Here is a 21,661-nt window from a genome sequence, read left to right on the forward strand (position 1 = left end):
TCTGAGAGGTCGTAGGTACAGACTGAGATCTTTCTTTTGTCCCATGCTTCTCACTGTCTGACCTACTCTTCTGCAGATGGTCTGAAACATAGAACTGATGGTTTATCAGGGCAATGGGGACACTCTAAGATGATTCCAAAAGCTCACGTGATTTACTTAACTGATATCTTCAAGCGAAAGGGAAATCGTGCTGTGGCCTTTGTGCTCACTCCCTGGAACCATAACACGGTGTTCACTTGTTGCTTTGTTCCGGGCCTTTCACATTCCATCTCTCCCTCAACCTCTACAATGACTCTGGGGACTTGTTGAAATTACCTTCGTTTCACAGAGGATGAATATAAACCCAGAAAAGTCTAAGGGACCTACTCAAGGTAATATGGCTGAAAATAGTTAAGCAAGAATTCAAACTCAAGTGCTTTTTTTTTTTTTTTTTTTTAAAGAAAAGGGTGGAATTTAATCTTTATTTACAGGACACTGCAAGAGAGGAGATTCCACATAGAAATAAGAAACCCACTGGGAGGAGGAGCTTCATACAGTTTGTACAGTTTGGAACTGGTCAAGTAGAGTTTTGTTGTAAAAAGTGCTACAATAACAAAACACATTTAAAAAGAGTTCTAAGTAGAGAAACAGTAAGACAAACTTCTACCAAACAGAGCACACCACAAACAACTTTTTGCGTCGGCTGTACAAGCTAAAAGTTAAAGGTCCCAGCAGTGCCATCCTGAACCTGGAACGTATAGCCTTCAGAGGTAGTTTCTGGCACAATATTCTGATCTTCCTCTTCCTCTACAGAGAAATACTTCTCAATCAAGTTTAATGAAGCTTTTTTTTTTAATTTATTTATTTGTTAGAGAGAGAGCAAGCGAGCACAGGCAGACAGAGTGGCAGGCAGAGGCAGAGGGAGAAGCAGGCTCCCCGCGGAGCAAGGAGCCCGATGTGGGACTCGATCCCAGGACGCTGGGATCATGACCTGAGCCGAAGGCAGCTGCTTAACCAACTGAGCCACCCAGGCGTCCCAAGTTTAATGAAGCTTTGTACACAGACTCATTTTCATGGTTTTGTAGAGCCTCAATTTTGTCCAAACCTCCACATTCTTCAATCATTATACTAAGTTTCTTGGTTTCACCTAGTTTCTCAGCAGCCTGAAAGATGTTGGAAATGGCATCCAGAATGACCAGAATAATTTTGGTATCCTTCGCAGTTAAGAGGTTCATCAATGGTTCTATTATGCCACAATGGATGAGGTATACAATCTGTTCAACTGTCCCACCACTTGTATAGTTGGTCACAGCCCAGACAGCTTCCTTTTGTGTCTTAAAGTCTGCCTTAGAGAGAACACAAACAAGGAATGGGACTAATCCATGATTCACAACTTGCTGTATCTGGTCCTGGCGGCCAGCTGTGATGTTTGACATTGTCCATGTGGCTTCCTTCTGAATATTAGTTTTGGGGTTCGTTAGCAGGCTGGGAAAGACAGCAAGCGCTTCTGCATCTATTACAACCTGAGTCTGTTCATCTGTCCCAGTGACAATATTTCCTATGGCTCTGAGCGCAGGAGTCACAATGGGCAATTCAGTAGCTCCTAGAAGCTTCGCAAGCTGGGGCACAACTCCTGTTTTCATGACCATTTCAATCCGTTCATTTGGACCATCCGTCAGGTAGGAGATGGCCCAGCAGGTATCTGCCAAGACCTCTGGATCATCGTGATGCAGGAGACGAACTAAGGTAGGAAGAATCTGCTCGACGGCATCTAGCGGGGGTGCGGAGTTCTTGTTGCGACAAAGGTTTGAAAGTGTCCAAGTAAGGTTACGTAAGTAGCCACATGCTAACGATGACATATCAGGAACCGCGAGGAGAGCCAGAAGCGGATCAACTGCACCATACTTGATAACCAAGTCTCGAAAAACGGAACCGTCACCTGCAATGTTTCCTGGAGTCCACACAGCCTGTTCGCTGATGTGGGCGTGGGAAGATGCCAACAGGGAAATGAATGCTGGGATAGCGCCTCCATCTACCACAGCCTTGGTCTGTTCTGATGTCCCGGAAGCAATGTTAGTGAGAGCCCAAGCAGATTCAAACTGAATGGAACTACAATCAGTTCTGCCCAAGAAGGACACAAATTTTGGAATCAAACCAGCCCGGATTATGTTGTCTATTGGGGGCTGCTTCTCCCGAGAAAGCAGTTTCCTAGCAGCTTGAGTAGCCTGGAGCTGGCTTTCCAAATTGTTGCTATTTATGCCCTTGACAATGTCATCAACAGACCAATTTACAGTGCCCTGGTTGTTGCGGTTTTCCTGCAGTGGAGAGGTAGCATCATCGCGAAACGAGCTTACGTTTCTCCTTTTCAGCATCTGGTCATCCTTCTTAGCTTTCCTCAGCTCCACATTGGCTTCTATTCGACGCCGCCTCATTTCTGTACTGTCTTTCCCCTTGTTCTTGAATCTGTTAAGGCGGGCAGCTGGTGAATTAGCATTGGTGGATATGGTTATGAGGCAAAGGGAGAAAGCTACACAGCCGGCTCAGGCTTCCACGGGAGGCGGTCCGGAATGAGCAGGCTGCAGGTCAGCTGCCCTCAAAACGTCCACCACGGATCCAAACTCAAGTGCTTTTTGACTCCAATTGATCTTTATATAATTCTATCACTGAAGGAGACAATTGGTTTGAACAATTAAATTTTAAAAGAAAATTCTCTACTTCGGTAGGCTGTTACCATTAATCCAATTCCTCCTCACTTTTAAAAAGAATTATTTTATTTTATTTTTTTACTATTTAAAATTTTTTTTGTATTAGCATGTACTGTATTATTATTTGCCCCAGGGGTACAGGTCTGTGAATCATCAGGCTTACACATTTCACAGCACTCACCATAGCACATACTCTCCCCAATGTCCATTACCCAGTCACCCTATCCCTATCCCCCCACCCCAACAACCCTCAGTTTCTTTCAGGCGATTAAGAGTCTCTTAAGGTTTGTCTCTCTCAAATCCCATCTTGTTTCATTTTTTTCCCCTCCCACTCTCCAAAACCCCTTTCCCTGCCTCTCAAATTCCTCATATCAGAGAGGTCATATGATTATTGTCTTTCTGTGATTGACTTATTTTGTTCAGCATAATACCCTCTAGTTCCATCCATGTTGTTGCAAGCTTTCAGGTTTTTTGATGGCTGCACAGTATTCCATTGTATATGTACACACACACACACACACACACCACAAATGTATATATGTATGTATATATATATATATATATATATATATATATATATATATCTCACAGCTTCTTTACCCATTCATCTGTTGATGGACATCTAAGTTCTTTCCATAGTTTGGCTATTGTGGACATTGCTGCTGTAAACAGTCAGGTGCACGTGCCCCTTCAAATCACTACATTTGTATATTTAGGGTAAATACCCAGTAATGCGATTGCTGGGTCATAGGGTGGCTCCATTTTCAACTTGTTGAGGAACCTCCATACTCTTTCCCAGGGTGGCTACACCAGCTTACATTCCCACCAACAGTGTAGGAGGGTTCCCCTTTCTCCACATCCTCACCAACATCTGTCATTTTGTGACTTGTTAATTTTAGCCATTCTGACTGATGTGAGAGGTGGTATCTCACTGTGGTTTTGATTTGGATTTCCCTGATGCCGAGTGATGTTGAGCACTTTTTCATGTGTCTGTTGGCTATCTGGATGTCTTCTTTGCAGAAATGTCTGTTCATATCTTCTGCCCATTTCTTGATTAGATTATTTGTTCTTTGGGTGTTGAGTTTGAGAAGTTCTTTATAGACTTTGGATATGCCATTTGCAAATATCTTCTCCCATTCTGTCAGTTGTATTTTGTTTTGTTAACTGTTTCCTTTGCTGTGCAAAAGCTTTTGATCTTGAAGTCCCAAGGTTCATTTCTCCCCTTCCTTCCCTTGCTTTCGGCAATATTTTTGGGAAGAAGTTGCTGCAGCTGAGGTCGAAGAGGTTGCTACCTGTGTTCTCCTCAAGGATTTTGATGGATTCCTGTCTCACATTGAGGTCTTTCATCCATTTTGAGTCTATTTTTGTGTGTGATATAAAGAAATGGTCCAGTTTCATTCTTCTGCATGTGGCTGTCCAGTTTTCCCAATGCCATTTGTGAAAGAGACTGTCTTTTTTCCATTGGACATTCTTTCCTGCATTGTCAAAGATTACTTAGCCATAGAGTTGAAGGTCCATTTCTGGGCTCTCTATTCTGTTCCATTGATCTATGTGCTTGTTTTTGTGGCAGTACCATGCTGTCTTTATGTATTTATGTATTTTATGTCTTTATGTAAAAAAGATTTTATGTCTTTATGTATTACAGCTTTGTAATAGAACTTGAAGTCTAGAATTGTGATGTCACCAACTTTGGTTTTCTTTTTCAACATTCCTCTGGCTATTCGTGGTCTTTTCTGGTTCCATATAAATTTTAGGATTATTTGTCCCATTTCTTCAAAAAAAATTGACGGTATTTTGATAGGGATTGCATTAAATGTGTAGATTGCTTTAGTAGCATAGACATTTTCACAATATTTTTTCTTCCAATCCATGAGCATGGAACATTTTTCCATTTCTTTCTGTCTTCCTCAATTTCTTTCATGAGTACTTTATAGTTTTCTGAGTACAGATTCTTTGCCTCTTTGGTTAGGTTTATTCTAGGTATCTTATGGTTTTGGGTGCAATTATAAATGGGATTGACTCTTTAATTTCTTGTTCTTCTGTCTTGCTGTTGGTGTATAGAAACGCAACTGATTTCTGAGTATTGATTTTATATCCTGATACTTTACTGAATTCCTGTATGAGTTCTAGCAGTTTTGGAGTGAAGTCTTTTGGGTTTTCCACATAAAGTATCATGTCATTTGTAAAGAGTGAGAGTTTGACTTCTTTGATTCAGATGACTTTTATTTCTTTTTGTTTTCTGATTGCTGAGGCTAGGACTTCTAGTACTATGTTGAATAGCAGTGGTGATAGTGGACATCCCTGTCGTGTTCCTGACCTTAGGGGAAATGCTTTCAGTTTTCTCCTATTTAGAATGATATTTGTGGTGGGTTTTTCATAGATGGCTTTGATGATATTGAGGTATGTACCCTTTATCCCTACATTTTGAAGAGTTTTGATCAAGAAAGGATGCTGTACTTTCTCAAATGCTTTTTCAGCATCTATTGAGAGCATTATATGGTTCTTGTTCTTTCTTTAATTAATGTGCTGTATCACATTGATTGATTTGTGGATGTTGAACCAATCTTGTAGCCCAGGAATAAATCCCACTTGGTTGTGGTGAATAATTTTTTAATGTACTGTTGGATCCTATTGGCAGTATTTTGGTGAGAATTTTTACATCCATGTTCATCAAGGATATTGGTCTGTAATTCTCCTTTTTGATGGGGTCTTTGGTTTTGGGATCCAGGTAATTCTGGCCTCATAAAATGAGTTTGGAAATTTTCCTTCCATTTCTATTTTATGGAACAGTTTCAGGAGAATAGGTATTAATTCTTCTTTAAATGTTTGGTAGAATTCCCCTGGGGAGCCATCTGGCCTTGGGCTCTTATTTGTTGGGAGATTTTTGATGACTGCCTCAATCTCCTTACAGGTTATAGGTCTGTTCAGGTTTTCTATTTCTTCCTGGTTCAGTTTTGATAGTTGATATGTCTCTAGGAATGCATCCATTTCTTCCAGATTGTCAAATTTGCTGGTGTATAATTGATCATAATATATTCTTATAATGGTTTGTATTTCTTTGGTGTTGGTTGTGATCTCTCCTCTTTCATTAATGATTTTATTAATTTGGGCCCTTTCTCTTTTCTTTTTGATATGTCTGTCCAGGGGTTTATCAATCTTATTAATTCTTTCAAAGAACCAGCTCCTAGTTTCATTGATTTGTTCTACTGTTCTTTTGGTTTCTATTTCATTGATTTCTGCTTTGATCCTCATTATTTCTCTTCTTCTGTTGAGTTTAGGTTTTCTTTGCTGTTCTTTCTCCAGCTCCATTAGGTGTAGGGTTAGGTTGTGTACTTGAGACCTTTCTTGTTTCTTGAGAAAGGCTTGTATTGCTATTAACTTTCCTCTCAGGAATGTCTTTGCTGTGTCCCAAAGATTTTGAATAGTTGTGTTTTCCTTTTCATTTGCTTCCATGAATTTTTCATTTTCATTTGTTTTCCATGAATTTCTATGAATTTGCATCTATGAATTCCATGAATTTTTTAATTTCCTGGTTGACCCATTCATTCTTTAGTAGAATGCTCTTTAGCCTCCATGTATTTGAGTTCTTTCCAACTTTCCTCTTGTGATTGTGTTCTAGCTTCAGAGTATTGTGGTTGGAAAATATGCAAGGGATGATCCCAATCATTTGGTACCAGCTGAGACCTGATTTGTGACCCAGGATGTGATCTATTCTGCAGAATGTTCCATGTGCACTAGAGAAGAATGTGTATTCTATTGTTTTGGGATGGAATGTTCTAAATATATTTGTGATGTCCATCTGGTCCAGTGTGTCATTTAAGACCTTTATTTCCTTGTTGATCTTTTGCTTAGATGATCTGTCCATTTCAGTGAGGGGGTGTTAAAATCCCCTTCTATTGCCGTGTTATTGTTGATGTGTTTCTTTGATTTTTGTTATTAATTGGTTTATATAATTGGCTACTCTTATGTTAGGGGCATAGATATTTAAAATTGTTAGCTCTTCTTGTTGGACAGACCCTTTAAGTATAATATAGTGTCCTTCCTCATCTCTTATTATGGTCTTTGGCTTAAAATCTAATTTATCTGATATAAGGATTGCCACCCCAGCTTTCATGTCTATTAACATGGTAAATTGTTTTCCAGCCCCTCACTTTAAATCTGGAGGTGTCTTGGGTCTAAAATGAGTTTCAGCATATCAATGGGTCTTGGGTGTTTTTTGTTTTTGTTTTTTTTAATCCATTCTGATATCCCGTGTCTTTTGACTGAAACATTGAGCCCATTTACATTCAGGGCAACTATTGAAAGATATGAATTTAGTGTCATTGTATTGCCTGTAAGGTGACTATTACTGTATATTGTCTCTGTTCCTTTCTGCTCTGTTACTTTTAGGCTCTCTCTTTGCTTAGAGGGCCCTTTTAATATTTCCTGTAAGGTTGGTTTGGTGTTTGCAAATTATTCTAGTTTATTTTTATTTATTTATTTATTTTTTGTCCTGGAAGCTTTTTATCTCTCCTATTTCAGTGACAGCCTCATTGGATATAGTGTTCTTGGTTGTATATTTTTCTTGTTTCTTTCTTTTTTTAAAAGATTTTATTTATTTATTTGACAGACAGAGATCACAAGCAGGCAGAGAGGCAGGCAGAGAGAAGGGGGGGAAGCAGGCTCCCTGCTGAGCAGAGCCCGATGCGGGGCTCTATCCCAGAAACCTGGGATCATGACCTGAGCTGAAGGCAGAGGCTTTAATCCATGAGCCACCCAGGCACCCCTATTTTTCTCGTTTAATGCTCTGAATATATCATTCCAGTTCTTTCTGGCCTGCCAGATCTCTGTGGATAGGTGTGCTGCCAGTTTAATATTTCTACTATTATATGTTACAGACCTCTTGTCCTGAGCTGCTTTCAGGATTTTCTCTTTGTCATTGAGACTTGTAAGTTTTACTATTAGATGATGGGGTGTGTACCCATTTTTATTGATTTTTTGGGGGATTCTCTGTGCTTCCTGGATTTTGATGCTTTTTCCCTTCACCAAATTAGGGAAATTCTCTGTTATAATTTGCTCCAATATACCATCTGCCCCCCTCTCTCTTTCTTCTTCTTCTGGGATCCCAATTATTCTAATATTTTTTCGTCTTGTGGTATTACTTATTTCTCGAATTCTCCCCACATGGTCCAGTAGTTGTTTGTCTCTCTTTTGCTCAGCTTCTTTATTCTGCATCATTTGGTCTTCTATATCACTAATTCTCTATTCTGCCTCATTTATCCTTGCAGTAAGAGCCTCCATTTTTTAAAAAAATTTTTATTTTAATAAACATATAATGTATTTTTATCCCCAGGGGTACAGGTCTGTGAATCATCAGGTTTACACATTTCACAGCACTCATCATAGCCCATACCCTCCCCAATGTCCATTTCCCCACCACCCTCTCCCGTCCCCCCTCCCCCCCCGCAACCCTCAGTCTGTTTCTTGAGATTGAGTCTTTTATGGTTTGTCTCCCTCCCAATCCCATCTTTTCATTTTTTCTTTTCCTACTTCCCCCCAACCCCCCCCCCCGCATTGCATCTCCACTTCCTCATATCAAACAGATCATATGATAGTTGTCTTTCTCCGATTGACTTATTTCGCTAAGCATGATGCCCTCTAGTTCCATCCACGTCGTCGCAAATGGCAATATTTCATGTCTTTTGATAAGAGCCTCCATTTTTTATTGTACCTCTTTGTAGTTTATTTTTTTTTTATTTCAACTTGGTTAGATTTTAGTTCTTTTATTTCTCTAGAAAGGGATTTTATTTCTCCAGAAGGGGATTCTCTAATATCTTCCATGCTTTTTTCAAGCTCAGCTAGCACCCCGATAATCATCATTCTGAACTCTAGTTCTGACATATTACCAATATCCATATTGGTTAGGTTCCTAGCCATTTGTCCTGCCTATTTTTTTTTTTGTGGTGATTTTCCACCTTGTCCTTTTATCCAGATAAGAATAGATGAATAAGAGCACAAAATACTAAAGGGAAGTAATGACCCCAGAAAAATATACACTAACTAAATCAGAAGAGACCTGAGACTAGGGGGAGAAGAAAGGGGGGAAAAAAAGAAAAAATATATATATTAGACTGGTGAATAGAATAGAGCCACACACTTGATTTTGGGTGTATTTTGGTCTGTTCAAAGAAACCACCTCCCAAAATTTTAAAGAAAGAAAAACTTATATATATACAGAAATAAGGGTAAACACAATGAAGGGATGGAATATGACTGTAAAGCTGAAAATTTAGAAAGATTCTAAAAAAGGAATTGATAGGATAAGAAGTTGTTGAAAAAGAAAAGGAAAAAAAAAGAGGAAAGAATATGATCAGGCAGGAGACTAGGAGAAAGCCATGCACTAGACTTAGGGTATATTTTAATCTATTAGAAGAAGTGTACCCCAAAATTTTAAAGAAAAAAACCCTATATGTATACAAAAAATAAGGTCAAGTGCAATGCAGGGATCAAATATGTCTATAATGGTAAAAATTTAAAAATATTTTAAAAAAGGTATTGATAAGATAAAATAGTTAAAAAACATTAAAATTAGAAAGAGGAAAAATGAAAAAAAGAGAATGAGAAAAAAATAAAATTAAAAAAAGATTAACTATGAAAGACTAAAAGATCATGGGAAAAAAGCCATGAATTCTATATGCTGCTTTCCCCTAGCTCTGGAGTTCTGCAGTTCTCATTGATCAGTGAACTTGGTCTTGGTTGGATGTTCTTGCTGATCTTCTGGGAGAGGGCCTGTTCCAGTCACTCTCAAATGTCTTTGCCCTAGGTGGAATTGCTCCGCCCTTGGCGGGACCAGGCTAAGTAATCTGCTCAGGTTCGCTCTTGGGAGCTTTTGTTCCTTGAATGCTTTCCGTAGAGCTCTGGAGCATGGGAATGAAAATGGCGGCCTCCCAGTCTCTGCCCAGAGGACCTGAGAGCTTGGGGCCCTGTTCCTCAGTGAGCCTTCAGAGAAAAGCAGTCAGTCACTCCCCTCTCCCTGGTCTCTGGCTGTGCTCCAAGCTCACCTGGCCTGTGACTAAGCATTTCTATCTCTGGCACACGGCCCTGTTTGGAGTCTCCAAACCCAGCAGATTCCTCCAGTGTGCTCCTGTGTGGCTTGCTTTGGAGGAGGAAGGTGAGTTTCCCTGGGTCTGCTACTTGTGGGGTTCCTTCTCAAAGAGCAGTGCCCCCGACTGTGCAATGGATCATGGTTTAAGGTAAGCCTAAGCTGAGAGTCTACTGCTCCACTCCGTCTCTGCAGCTGGCTTCCCCTCTCTGATGCCTGGGAGCTCTGCCTCACTCAGACATCCCAGGTCTTTTTGTGACCCCACAGGTCCTGAGACCACACTGTCCCTTTGAGGGCTCCACCCCCTGCTTAGCCTCTGGAGTGATGTTCCTCAGTCTAGCAGATTTCTAAAAGTTCCAATTTTGTGCTCTGTGGCTCTACCACTTGCCAGGAGCCAACCCCTCCTGCTGTGTTCTAACTTCCCATATGTTGCCTTGGATTCACTTCTCCACAGATCCTACCTTCTGGAAGGTGGTCGATTTTCTATTCCTAGAATTGCTGCTCTTCTTCTCTTCTCTCTCCTATTGAGTTTGTAGCTGTTCAGAATGGTTTGATAACTCTCTAGCTGAACTCCTGGGACCTGATGGTATTGAGGTCTCCTATACCTCTGTCATCTTGCTCCTCTTCCCCTCATTTCTTGTTTAAGCACTTAACCTAATGCATTTTCTGTCAACCCCAGTACTCGAACAATTGGGGGTTAAAAAAATTTTTATAGATAAGACAAAAATCCTTGTATTTAAAAAAAAAAGTAAGACTAAGATAGAAAATATTGGGGTTCCTTCACACGTGGGGAGGGTAAGCATTGTTTTATGATTTTTTTTTTTTTACTTTATATGTATATGTGGTGTTAAGTCATTGTCTAAAATGTTTTAAAGCCAACTCTCTAATACTATCATCGTCCCCCTGCTGAGTCTCTAATTCCATTTTACTTCTCTTTCTCTGCCTTTTTTGATGCTGATAGACAAAAAGTGCACTAGGAAATATTTGTCTTTAATAAATGATATCTGCAAAAACAGACTTGGCTATTCCTCTCTGAGATAATACCAAGAAAAAGTATGCCATCCCTTTCCCATGAAAATTTAAGATATTATTTTGTCATCATGAGGGTCAGGAAGCTGAACCTCAATGAAAATGATGCTGCAGTCATCTAAGTCAAACTGCCATGCACATTGACATGCTTTTCTTCCATATTTTCTGCTAACTTCTGTAGTTTTACTGAATGGTTCCTGGGGCTTACCTGCTGCTCTTCTTGGAAATAGCCACAGAGAATTGGGAGGGAAATTATATGCAAGGAAGGAATATGAGAGTGTATTGGATAGATGGGTATACTTCTATGAAGTCTTCTTGCCCAAAATATTTAACCTGAATTCAGTGAGGCTGTAGATCTAATCTGTAAGGTTGGGAGAAATATGGGGATAGAGACATAAGTTAAATGATGCCATAGAGAAACAGATGAATCCCGAGTGTGGGATACTCTAAAGGACAAATTAGTGTGGATTTTCCAAAAAAGGAATGCCATGGAGATTATGAGAGACTAAAGAAATAGTTAACAACCAAATGTACTAAGTAAGGCCTGACTGAATACTACTTAGAAAAAGAGATTACAAAATTCATTTTTGACAAAATTGAGGAAAATTAATTATGAACTAGATGTTAGATATTACAAAACTATTGTTAATTTTCTTAAGTGTGATCATATTATGGTTATATAGCAGAATGACTTTGTTCTTAGGACATCCGTGGTGAAGTATTTAAAAATGAATGGTCTTGTCCATAATCTGTAATTTAGTTTCTAATCATCTCTCTCTCTATCTATCTATCATCTATTAATCAGTGACCTATCTATTTAAAGAGAGAAAGATATACTGAGAAGGGTGGCCAAATATTTGCAACTTGTAAATCTAGGTTAATGGTATATGGGTATTTTTTAATACATTCTTATAACTTTTCTGGAGGCTTAAAAGTTTTCAAATAAAAAGTTGGGAGAACAAACAAAACATAGGGTATGATTTTCCATTTATATGAAGTTCAAGAATAGATAAAACTAATTTATGGTGTTAGATGTCAGGATATCCATTACCTCAGGGAATGGCTGCATAGGGATTATTATTGGGAGGGGACACATGTGGACTGAGGTCTAGGACTGTACCAATTCTTAACTTGGGAAGTAGTTACATGACTGTGTTCCCATTGAGAACTTCCTCTTTGTGAATGTTTTCCATATACCTTGTGCTTAAACAATTAATAGAGAGTAGAGAAATGATATTTTAGAGTAGCTTGTTTCTGCTAGGACCAGTGACTGATTTTTCAATGTGAGGAAAGGGAAGATAAAATGTTGGACCTATCAAAGACCATGTCTGAGCTTTGGCAATGCTTTCAGAAATCTCTTGAATTTGGGAAAATGGGGGGCTTAAGCTAATTTGTATAGTTCTATATGGCTAGTTAAAAATGTTTTGCTGTTAAAATTGCTTATTTAGATGTAAAATAAATCATAGTAATTAAAAATAATTATTGCTTCAGATGTTGAACTTGAAAGACCTCCCATACAATGTATGATTGTCATACTACTTTAGGTTTATTATTATTATTACAGTTGTGTTATAACTATTTCTGTAAGATTTTTACAGTAGGATCCAAAATAATTCTTTTTTTTTTATCATGAGAATTTGTGCTTATCTTCCAAAGGTAATGTTACTGTCAGGTGGAATGGAATCTGGTTTATGAACAAAATTGGATTTCTCTCAATTGGTATCTTTCTAAGCATTTTACTCTGCATTAGGAAGAGAATGACTAATTCTCCTCAACTTCTATGACTCAGCTCCCACTATGGATGGTTGCAGGTCTACTGGATGATTGTTTGGAACATTTTCATTTACCAAAACATTTGCTGCTCATGGGGGCTGCTAGATGTGTGTTTAATTTTTTGAGAAATTGTTGAACTGTTTTTTATAGTGGTTGTTCCATTTTCCATTCCTTCCAGCAGTACATGAGAGTTCTAGCTGCTTCATACCATCATTATTTTTAATTTTAGAGATTTTAATACATGTGTAATGGTATTTCATTGGGGTTTTAATTTACATTTCCCTAAGTACAAATGATGTTTAAAATCTATTCAATACATGTGTATTATATTTGCTTTACATACTAATTGTCCTTTAGGGGGAGTTAAATAAAAAGAAAAAAGATTCTTTTATTATTCATAGTTTCTAATGCATTATTTCTGCTTGTGCCTTTAAAAAATATTTTGACCTCATTTTTGAAAGGGTTTTTACTGGACATAAAATTTGAGGTTGATGCTTTTATTCTTCCAGTACAAGAAGCAGCTCCACTGTCTTCTCAGTTGTCTTGTTTCCAATGAGAAGTCCATTGTCCTCCCTATCTTTGTTCTTCTGTACATAACGTGACTTTTTTCTTCTTGCTCCCTAAACAATTTTTCTATTTACTACTGGTTTTAAGCCTTTTAATTATGATGTTTCTTGGTGTAGTTTTCTTTGTGTGTTGTATTGTTCTTGGGACTTGTTTGGCTTCCAGTATTTATGGGTTTATACTTTCATCAGATTTGGAAAAGAATTGATATTATACCTTTAAATATTTTATCTGTCCCTTCTCTTTTATGGGTACCATTTGAAGACGTTCTACAACTCATGGAAGATCTGTTCATTTTCTTTTCCAGTGTTTTTCTTTCTATATTTCTTTTTGGATGGTTTCTAATTCTATGTCTGAAAATTCAGTAATATTTTAATCTGCAGTATCTGATCCATTGCTGTTCCCATAAGGGGCATTTTTCATTTCAGACACTGTAGTTTCATTCCTAGAAGTTTGAATTTGCATCTTTTACATATTTTCATGTCTCTGATTAACATATTCAATCTTTCCTCTAACTTAGTAAGCATATCAAATGGTTACAATAACTGTTGCAGTATCCTTGTCCACTAATCCCATCACCTGTGTGATTTCTGGGGCAAATTCTATTGTGGGGTCTAATTCTTTTATACTCCAGGAAGACCCACTGTAGATCTCCACAGTGCTGCTCACAGGTCCCTCTTTCCTGTGAATTTGAGCTGCCATGGCTTACCCAGACTTCCAGCTCTGTTTCCTCAACTCAGGGACATCTCTGGGCTCTACTTGGGTTCTCCTTGTTTGTGCTACAGCCTGGAAACTCTCCCAGTTAGGGAGCTGGGGCATTCCTAAGGCTCACCTCTTTTCTTTCTTGTCTCTCAGTGATCCTTGTCCTTAATTTTCTGATGTTTGATTCCTTGAAAACCACTCCTTTAATATATTTTGTCTGGCTTTTTTTTTTTTTTTTGTTTTAAGCAGAAGAGTAAGTCTGGTCACTGTTCTTCATCTTGGCTGGAAGTGGCTATCTCTATGTCATTCTTGACCACCCCTTAGAATTTCACTAAGACCACCCCTACTATCACCACCAAAAGAAAAAAAAAAAGGCCCTGTCAGAGCACTGAATAATGGTGAAGGACATAAATGTCTTACACATAATTGATACTTAACAAATGTTACACAGGTAAATAAATGAAGTACTGTGTTTGGAAAAGATACTTCTGAGGAGAAATAAAAAAGGAGGAAAAGAAGCAGAATCATGTTTGCTTTCTTCATACCACGTGTTGGTGGGGATAACAGAAATAAGCCTTCAGTTGTGCCATTAGTCAGGTATTACTGGTTTAGAAAGCAACGGTGGCAGCTGTAGATGCCAGTGAAATGAAGCATTACTATTTAGCAGAAAGGGAACACTTCAATTTTTCATGGTAATATGTTCATAGGAATAAAAGAAAATATTATTTTAGCAGATACTAAAAGAAGTGGGCTGAGATTTATAGTGTCTGCAGTGTAAAATATCTTTGGATTGAGATGTGCGGTTTGTGAAATAATGTCATAGCTCTTCAAAGACCAGTCTGTTGCTGCCCTGATCCCACCCTGAAATTGCTTCCTTCCGCACCAATGAAACCATGGATTGTGTGAATGTGGGCATGTTTGGGAGAGCCCAGTGTGTCAATGTAAAACATCACTTTAGCTGTGTGTAATGAGGAATCCTGCAGCCTGAAAAAATGGGAGACCGCTGTGCCTACTAGCATTACTGTGAGCACGTTGTTCTCCACATATAGCTGGGGGCCGCTGCTAGTTTGAAAAGAAAAAAAAAAAAAAAAAGAGGTGCAAACTAAGCCAACTCAGTATTATACAAATCTTGGGATACAAACTGCCCTGAACTTTTCTTTTAAATCCACTTAAATACTGAAAAAGCTTTAAGAAGGGATTTTAATGACTTAATATAAGAACTGTGCATAGAATTAGCATGTCTAGAATTTTTTTTCCTTTAAACTTTTGAATAAAGTATGATAGTTTTTGAGATTGAGGTATGTGGCTTATTGACATAAAAACCATGTATCACAGGGACCATTTTAGACAGTGGGAATATGGCTTTATTTTTATCCCTCAAGGAGGAGGCTGCCTCTCCACCGACTTCCACAACACAGCCCAGGTCACCAATATCCCTCAAGGAGGAGGCTGCCTCTCCACTGACTTCTACAACACAGCCCAGGTCACCAATATCCCTCAAGGAGGAGGCTGCCTCTCCACCGACTTCCACAACACAGCCCAGGTCACCAAGATGGCAACTGAGAAGATGAGCTAAGACTGTGGTTTCTATATGGTGCATAAAAAATCCTGGAATCTACCCTGACATATTTTTCAAATCAAATTCTATACCACATGAAAATTCTGTCTCTGTTATACCCAAGCAACATGACATAGTTGCAAACATCCTCCGATGAATCCCAAATTTTCATCCACTTCTCATTTGTTTGCTTTCATTAAGCTGTGCTATCCCATTGACCTCTCAACTTGCAAATATTCCTGGGAGAGATATCATGCATCTCACAGTGAAAGTTTTTATCAGATCATTTTTTCCCCCTCTTTCACAGAAAAGATTGGTCAAGATGAAAGGTCTGAAAACCTTGGGAAAGGAAGGAATAATAGAAGAGTTGCAGGAAAGGGAGATAGGATCCAAAGATATACCTCCTGCCTTAGCATTTTGGTAAGGGACAGCAATGCCTTTATTCATTTGTTTACTTATCCAATTATCAAGCATTTACTGAGTGTAAACAATTTATTATTTTTTGCCCTCCTTCTTGCCGAAAAGGAACTTTTGTGTTATGGACTAATAGCACAAAGCCAGTTCTCCATGGAGACATGACATAGACCCCAAAGCTACAGAATAACAAGTTATAGAAAAAACAAAAAGACTGACCATAGTTCAAAGTGCAAAGTGCTATATAAATGAATGTATCAGGTTATAGCAGGCACAGTTCAGAAGAAAGGAGAACTCTAGGAAAAACTGTAGGATTTAGTGAGGATGGCTCTAAGATTTCTAGTCTGGGCAAGTAAGAATCATCATAACTGAGATACAGAATACAGACAAAGGAGCACATCTGGGGAAAGAGAATTAGTTCAATCTTGGAACCATCAAGTTTGAAGGCAACATCCTGTTGGTAGTTGGGTCTACTAGGCCTGGAGCTAAGGAGAGACATTTCTAAACTAGAGGTAGAGATTTTGGAGTTATTGGTCTCTAAATGGTGGTTGGATATGGTTTGATGGGATTGACCAGGGAGATCAAATACACTGAAAAGAAGTTCAAAGACAGTATGATAACTTTAATGGGCAACATAAGCAATGCAGAGAAAACTGAACTGGGAGGTAGGGGCACAGAAAAGCAAGAAAGAAACCAAGGGACGTGATGTGACAGAAACCAAGAGAGGAGAAAATTTATTGGAGGTGGGAGGGAATTGACCGTGGTGTCAAATGCTTTGGGTTAGTGCAGTCAATCTAGAAATTGGAAGTGGGAGGATGAATCAAATAGATTCAGGAAGTCAGACTTCAGTGGGTTGAAGGGTGAATGTCAGGGAGAGAAGTGTAAATGCTAAATGCAGTCTCTGAAGGCAAGTTGTCTGTGAGTCTATTGAGCCCCTCCAAAATGTGGTCTCTGGCCCCAAAAATCACACTTTGTTACTAAAGAAACTAACAGAGATATACACAAAAATGTATACGTATGAATACTAATCACAGCATTATTTATAATGGTAAAAAATTCGAAATACCCTTGATGTTCAGTTATAAGACACTAGTTAGGTAATTCGTGATTCAGTCATAGGATGAAAAAAACTCCTCCCCTAAAGTTATATTGAAGGAAATACATACACATAAAAAAAAGCTTATATAGTATGTTTTCTAAGACTTAAGCATTCATTTTTTTAATTTTGGGAAAAGTCATTAAAAATTCTGCCTACATCCAGGGACGCCTGTGTGGCTCAGTTGGTTAAGCCGCTGCCTTCGGCTCAGGTCATGATCCCAGGGTCCTGGGATCAAGTCCCGCATCGGGCTCCTTGCTTGACAGGGAGCCTGCTTCTCTCACAGCCTCTGCCTGCCTCTCTGCCTGCTTGTGTGTACTCTTGCTCTCTCTGGCAAATAAATAAAAAATCTTAAAAAAAAAAAAAATTCTGCCTACATCCAAACTAAGCCTGGCTATGAAGGCAGGGCAGAGATAAGGTAGTTAGTGGAAGGGTCAGTCAAAGAATGTTTTGTTTTCTTCATCTTCCTTTCTCTATCCTCCTTCTGACTCTTTAATTGGAGACACTAGAACATGCTTATTAGCTTAAGGACAGTAGAGAAAGGCTTACTATACTGAGGATTAGGCATGGATGGGTTAGGGATGAATAAGTGGGAAAGCAAGATTCACCTAAAGTTGGGAGAAAATTAGATCCAGTGAAGAGATGAAGAGTGTAATGTTAAGCAAGAATGAAGATGGGCGGGGAAGGAGATGATTGGTAGGGATATGTAAAAGCATGTAGGTGGGGGACAGGAGAGAGAAAGTTTGAGAAATGTTCATTCAAGGAGCTTTACCTTTGAAAGAAAAGAAAAAGCTAGGTCATCCATCTGCGGAGTATAAATGGGGCATTGCAGGACTGAAGACTTTTGAGAAAGGCTGAAGTTTAGGAATAGAACCATTTGTAAGGGATGGGAAATGACACAGCAGTATTATGAATGAAAACTTACAGTGCATGCCTTGTTTCCTTTCATGTCAATTCCATGATAAGACAAAAAAAGGGAAGTAGAGCGTTAACGTGTTCACGATAGGAATTTACCTGCACAAGTGTGTGAGTGGATAAGGGCCCATCTCTCTAGCTCATCACCATCATTAATGTGTGTTTATTAAATTCTTGTGACCAAGGCACTGAAGAGATGGCAAAAATGATGAGATATGGTGCCCATCCTTACGGAACTTACATCTGGTTGGGGAGATGAATCATAGCCACTTGAAAAGTTAACTACATTACAAGGTAATTTTGTCGTAAGTGATGAAAGTGGCATAAGGAATCAGAGAAATGATTGATCACTTACAGCTGGAGTAGTCAAGGAAGATTTCATATTATTCTTACATTGCCTCTGTGTATTTATTTATTTCTCCTTTCCAATAGAGTACGTACTGCCATATTCATATTCAACTTCATCACATTTTTTAGTACATGACAAGCACTCAATAACCATTGCTGAATGAATGGACTAATGAATAAACGAATAAACAAGTCAAGTAAGATTTGAATGGGTGGAGGGGTAGAAATTCATTTCAGTGGGGGTATGCTAACGTACAAAAACATACAAGGAGAAAAGAAGAAGGGAAACAAGAAAATAGCATTTACTGTGTTATTATATGCCAGGCCTTGTTATATATGCCTTTACCTATGATTTAGGCTCATTTCATCGTTATGATAATGTTGTAAAACATACAAAAATAGCCTCACTTTGAAGGATGAAAAAGTTTCAGAGAGATTAGGGGACTTGCTTGTGTAGTGAATAAATGTCAGCTTTGGGACTGGAACCTCTGAACACAGGCTGGGGCTTGGGCAGTGGAGAGGTGGGTTTTTATAGACTCCCTTGTGAGGATGTGGCTCTCTCCAGTTTGATTATTTTTAAATTTCTGTAACTACTAATTCCGTTTCAGCTCAGGCTGTCATAGATGGCCTGAGTTCCCACTGTTTGAGTTGTCAAGGCAAAGGGAAGACTTCAGTATGGCAAAGAAACCCTTGGTGGCTTGGCCCTGGCTTGTCTCCCCTGGTAACTCATTCGCAGTAACTGTCCCTATTCACCAATATGAGTATGAGTGCTCCTGGTGTCCTGAACTCTGCTCGTTCACTCACCCTTCTCCACCTTCCCTCATGCTGTTTTCTTGGTCCCAAGTGCTCTTCCTCATCTCCGTACCTGTTCATCTCTCAGAATTTAACTCCATGGCCACTTCCTCTTTTTCTGACTTGCAAATAGTATTGGTCGGCATGAGCTGATATTTTTGGCTTTATTAGTTTTCCTCACGTTCTCTTTGCTTTTTCCTACAAATAGCGATGTTAAGCGATTCTTATCTTCTGTCTCCTCCCCGAGAGAGACCCCTGGCCAGCTGAATATGTCTATAGCTACAGGGGACCTCTGTACTGCAATAGTGTGAAACACAAAGGAAACTTGTGCACTTATCCCTAAGGCTAAGACTTTGAGATTTTGTACCCTCTGTAACTATGGAATGTCCTCCCCTAGTTCCATAGGATAAAGAAAAAAGAATCAAAGTTAGGCATACATCATTGATTTATTCAGAGCCTGTAAAATTGTTCACTTTTCTCAAGTTCTAGAATTCTCAAACTGTTCTATCTACCTTCTGTTCTGCCCCTATTACATTTCTATCCATTTTGGGGGTATCTGCTGAGCTACTTAAGAGAAGTAGAGAGGATGCTTCCTCAGGCTCTGCCCAGAGGGGGAAGTCAGCACGCAACCATGCAGGCCTCCTCCAGAAAGCCTTTGAATTTCAGAGGCTGGAAGGAAGTTCCCTGAGTTAGCCTGTCTCTCAGGAATAGCATGAACTAATACCCTTGTCTAGCTCTAGAGATTAATTAGCACTGTTCTAAAATAAATTCCTTAGAAGAATTTTGTTTCTCTGCAATGGGAAGCCATTTTGAAATTTGGACTAATTTGCTCTTAAGTGAGACTAAGGATGACCTCCTCACAGAGTCATCTCCTGGAAGTAGCTGATGACACGAAAAGCAAGCACCACTCCTACTAGGGCTATGAATATGCCCCTAAGGCATGCAGAGGGGGTGGCAAATGTGGTCTTCACCGTAAGCTCTACCTAGGATTAAGGGTTCCCTGTGGTAGTGGTAATGGAGATTGGGGTTGATACACAGTTAAACCTGACTCAAGTTCAAAATATTTAGATAGCCCTGTTGGCATCTGCGGGTAGAAAGCCAGGAAGAGAAAGAGGACTCTTCCAGGAAATCTTAGGAGAGTCTTTGCTGATCCACTTCTCTATAGTTAGATGACAGCTAGAAGAATAAAGCAGCCACTAGGCACCCACAGAGCACCAAGAAGTCCACGAAGATTCCCAGTTTGTCCAATCCTTCTTCCGATCTTCCATCTCTCCCTCATTAGTGCTGAGAAACTCCCCAAGGGGCCCTACTCTGCAGCTCTCCTGTCATCTTGGTCTAGTAAAGTGGTATCACAGAACAATTTTAGACTACCTCCTGTACCTCATTAAGTTTGACAAAATGTGATAAAATTTTTCTTCTTATCAAAGAACAAATTTTGTCTTCCAACAGGTATACAGGCCAAATAAGGATGTGCACCTAAGGATGTTATGACTAGAGGTGGGAAGGACAGGATGCGGGAAGGTATATTAGGTACACCAGGAGACCAGTGCCATAAAGGATCAAAATTACATCTTAAAGTGTTCATTAATATGGTGGCTAAGATTCCTAAAATCTCTGTGTATTAATAACAACTAAAACACATAAGTAACTTAAATAAATATCTAACCTTTTTGCTGAAAGTTCAAGTTTTTTGTTTTGTTTTTGTTTTATTTTGTTTCTTTTTGAGTTTAGACAAGGAAATTTGAGGCATCCTAGAAACCCTTTTCTATATAAAATATATTCTCTAAATTACAGGAAGTGCAGTGACTAAAGAGAACAGGGATTATCCAAGTTTCTAAGAGCACTAAAGATAGAAACAAAAGCAAAAACTCAAACATCATTTTGGCTACACATTTGTATACAATTAAGGCTATTTAAGATAAATTCTTAGATGTGACTTTGTTGTGTTAAAGTATATAAAAACCTTATAGCTGTTACCATTATAATGCAGTTCCAGATCCTCAAGCTTAATTCATTTTCACACACTTATTTAACACACTAAAATTTAACACACTTATTGAGTCCCTTCCATTAATTGCAGTTCAAAGGACCACTTTAAGGCTGGAGGCAAAAAAGTAAATAGAATGTAGTTAGGCCCTACTCTGAAGGAGCACCTAAAAGAATGGAGGAGGCCGATATGTAAGTCAATCGTGACAAAAGAGCCAGAGAATGTATCAAGTATGCGAGCAGTTAAGAAGGCAGTGAAGGCTTATGCCTGAAGGTCTTGAGAAAATCTACTCAGATAAAGTGACATTTTAGTGAGGACCTTGAAGGATAAGTAGAAGTTCACCCAGTGGGGAATAACTTGGCAGAGTCACCATGAAAGAACAATGGTCCTGAGAACCTGATACGGCTGCATGTGGGGGTTCGGATGGAGTGGAGTGAGAAGACATGAGTTGGAAAAGCAAGTTTGAGTCAGAATGCATCTTTTGTTCTTTTGACTGGGGGGGAATCTTTAGAAGACATTCAAGCAGAGGAGGGACACTCTCATATGTTTGTTTAGAGTAACACCTCTGTTGGCAGCATTGTGACTAGAGAGAGACAGGAGGTAAGAAGGTATACTAGGAGGTTATGGTCATAAAAAATCAGAAATAAGGCAGAAGGGTGGGGAAGAAGGGATGAACCTATTTGATACCTTTGAGTGAAGTAGTGAGATTTGGTAACCA

General features: G+C 39.0%; 1 protein-coding gene across 1 annotated transcript in view; it reads right to left on the minus strand.

The window, feature by feature from the left end:
* Nucleotides 1-691: 691 nt before the first annotated feature.
* The window catches only part of LOC308347996 (importin subunit alpha-1-like), a gene marked incomplete at both ends in the record, with an annotated part of 40,732 nt that continues 19,762 nt past the window's right edge, over nucleotides 692-21,661 (minus strand). The window contains 2 exons of the mRNA XM_080811831.1: nucleotides 692-822; nucleotides 1,007-2,506. Of these exons, the coding sequence (XP_080667957.1) occupies nucleotides 692-822; nucleotides 1,007-2,506 (1,631 nt within the window). The remainder of the gene's footprint in view (nucleotides 823-1,006; nucleotides 2,507-21,661) is intronic.

Source organism: Martes martes, assembly GCF_963455335.1.
Source record: "Martes martes genome assembly, chromosome: 8".
Taxonomy (NCBI): Eukaryota; Metazoa; Chordata; class Mammalia; order Carnivora; family Mustelidae; genus Martes; species Martes martes.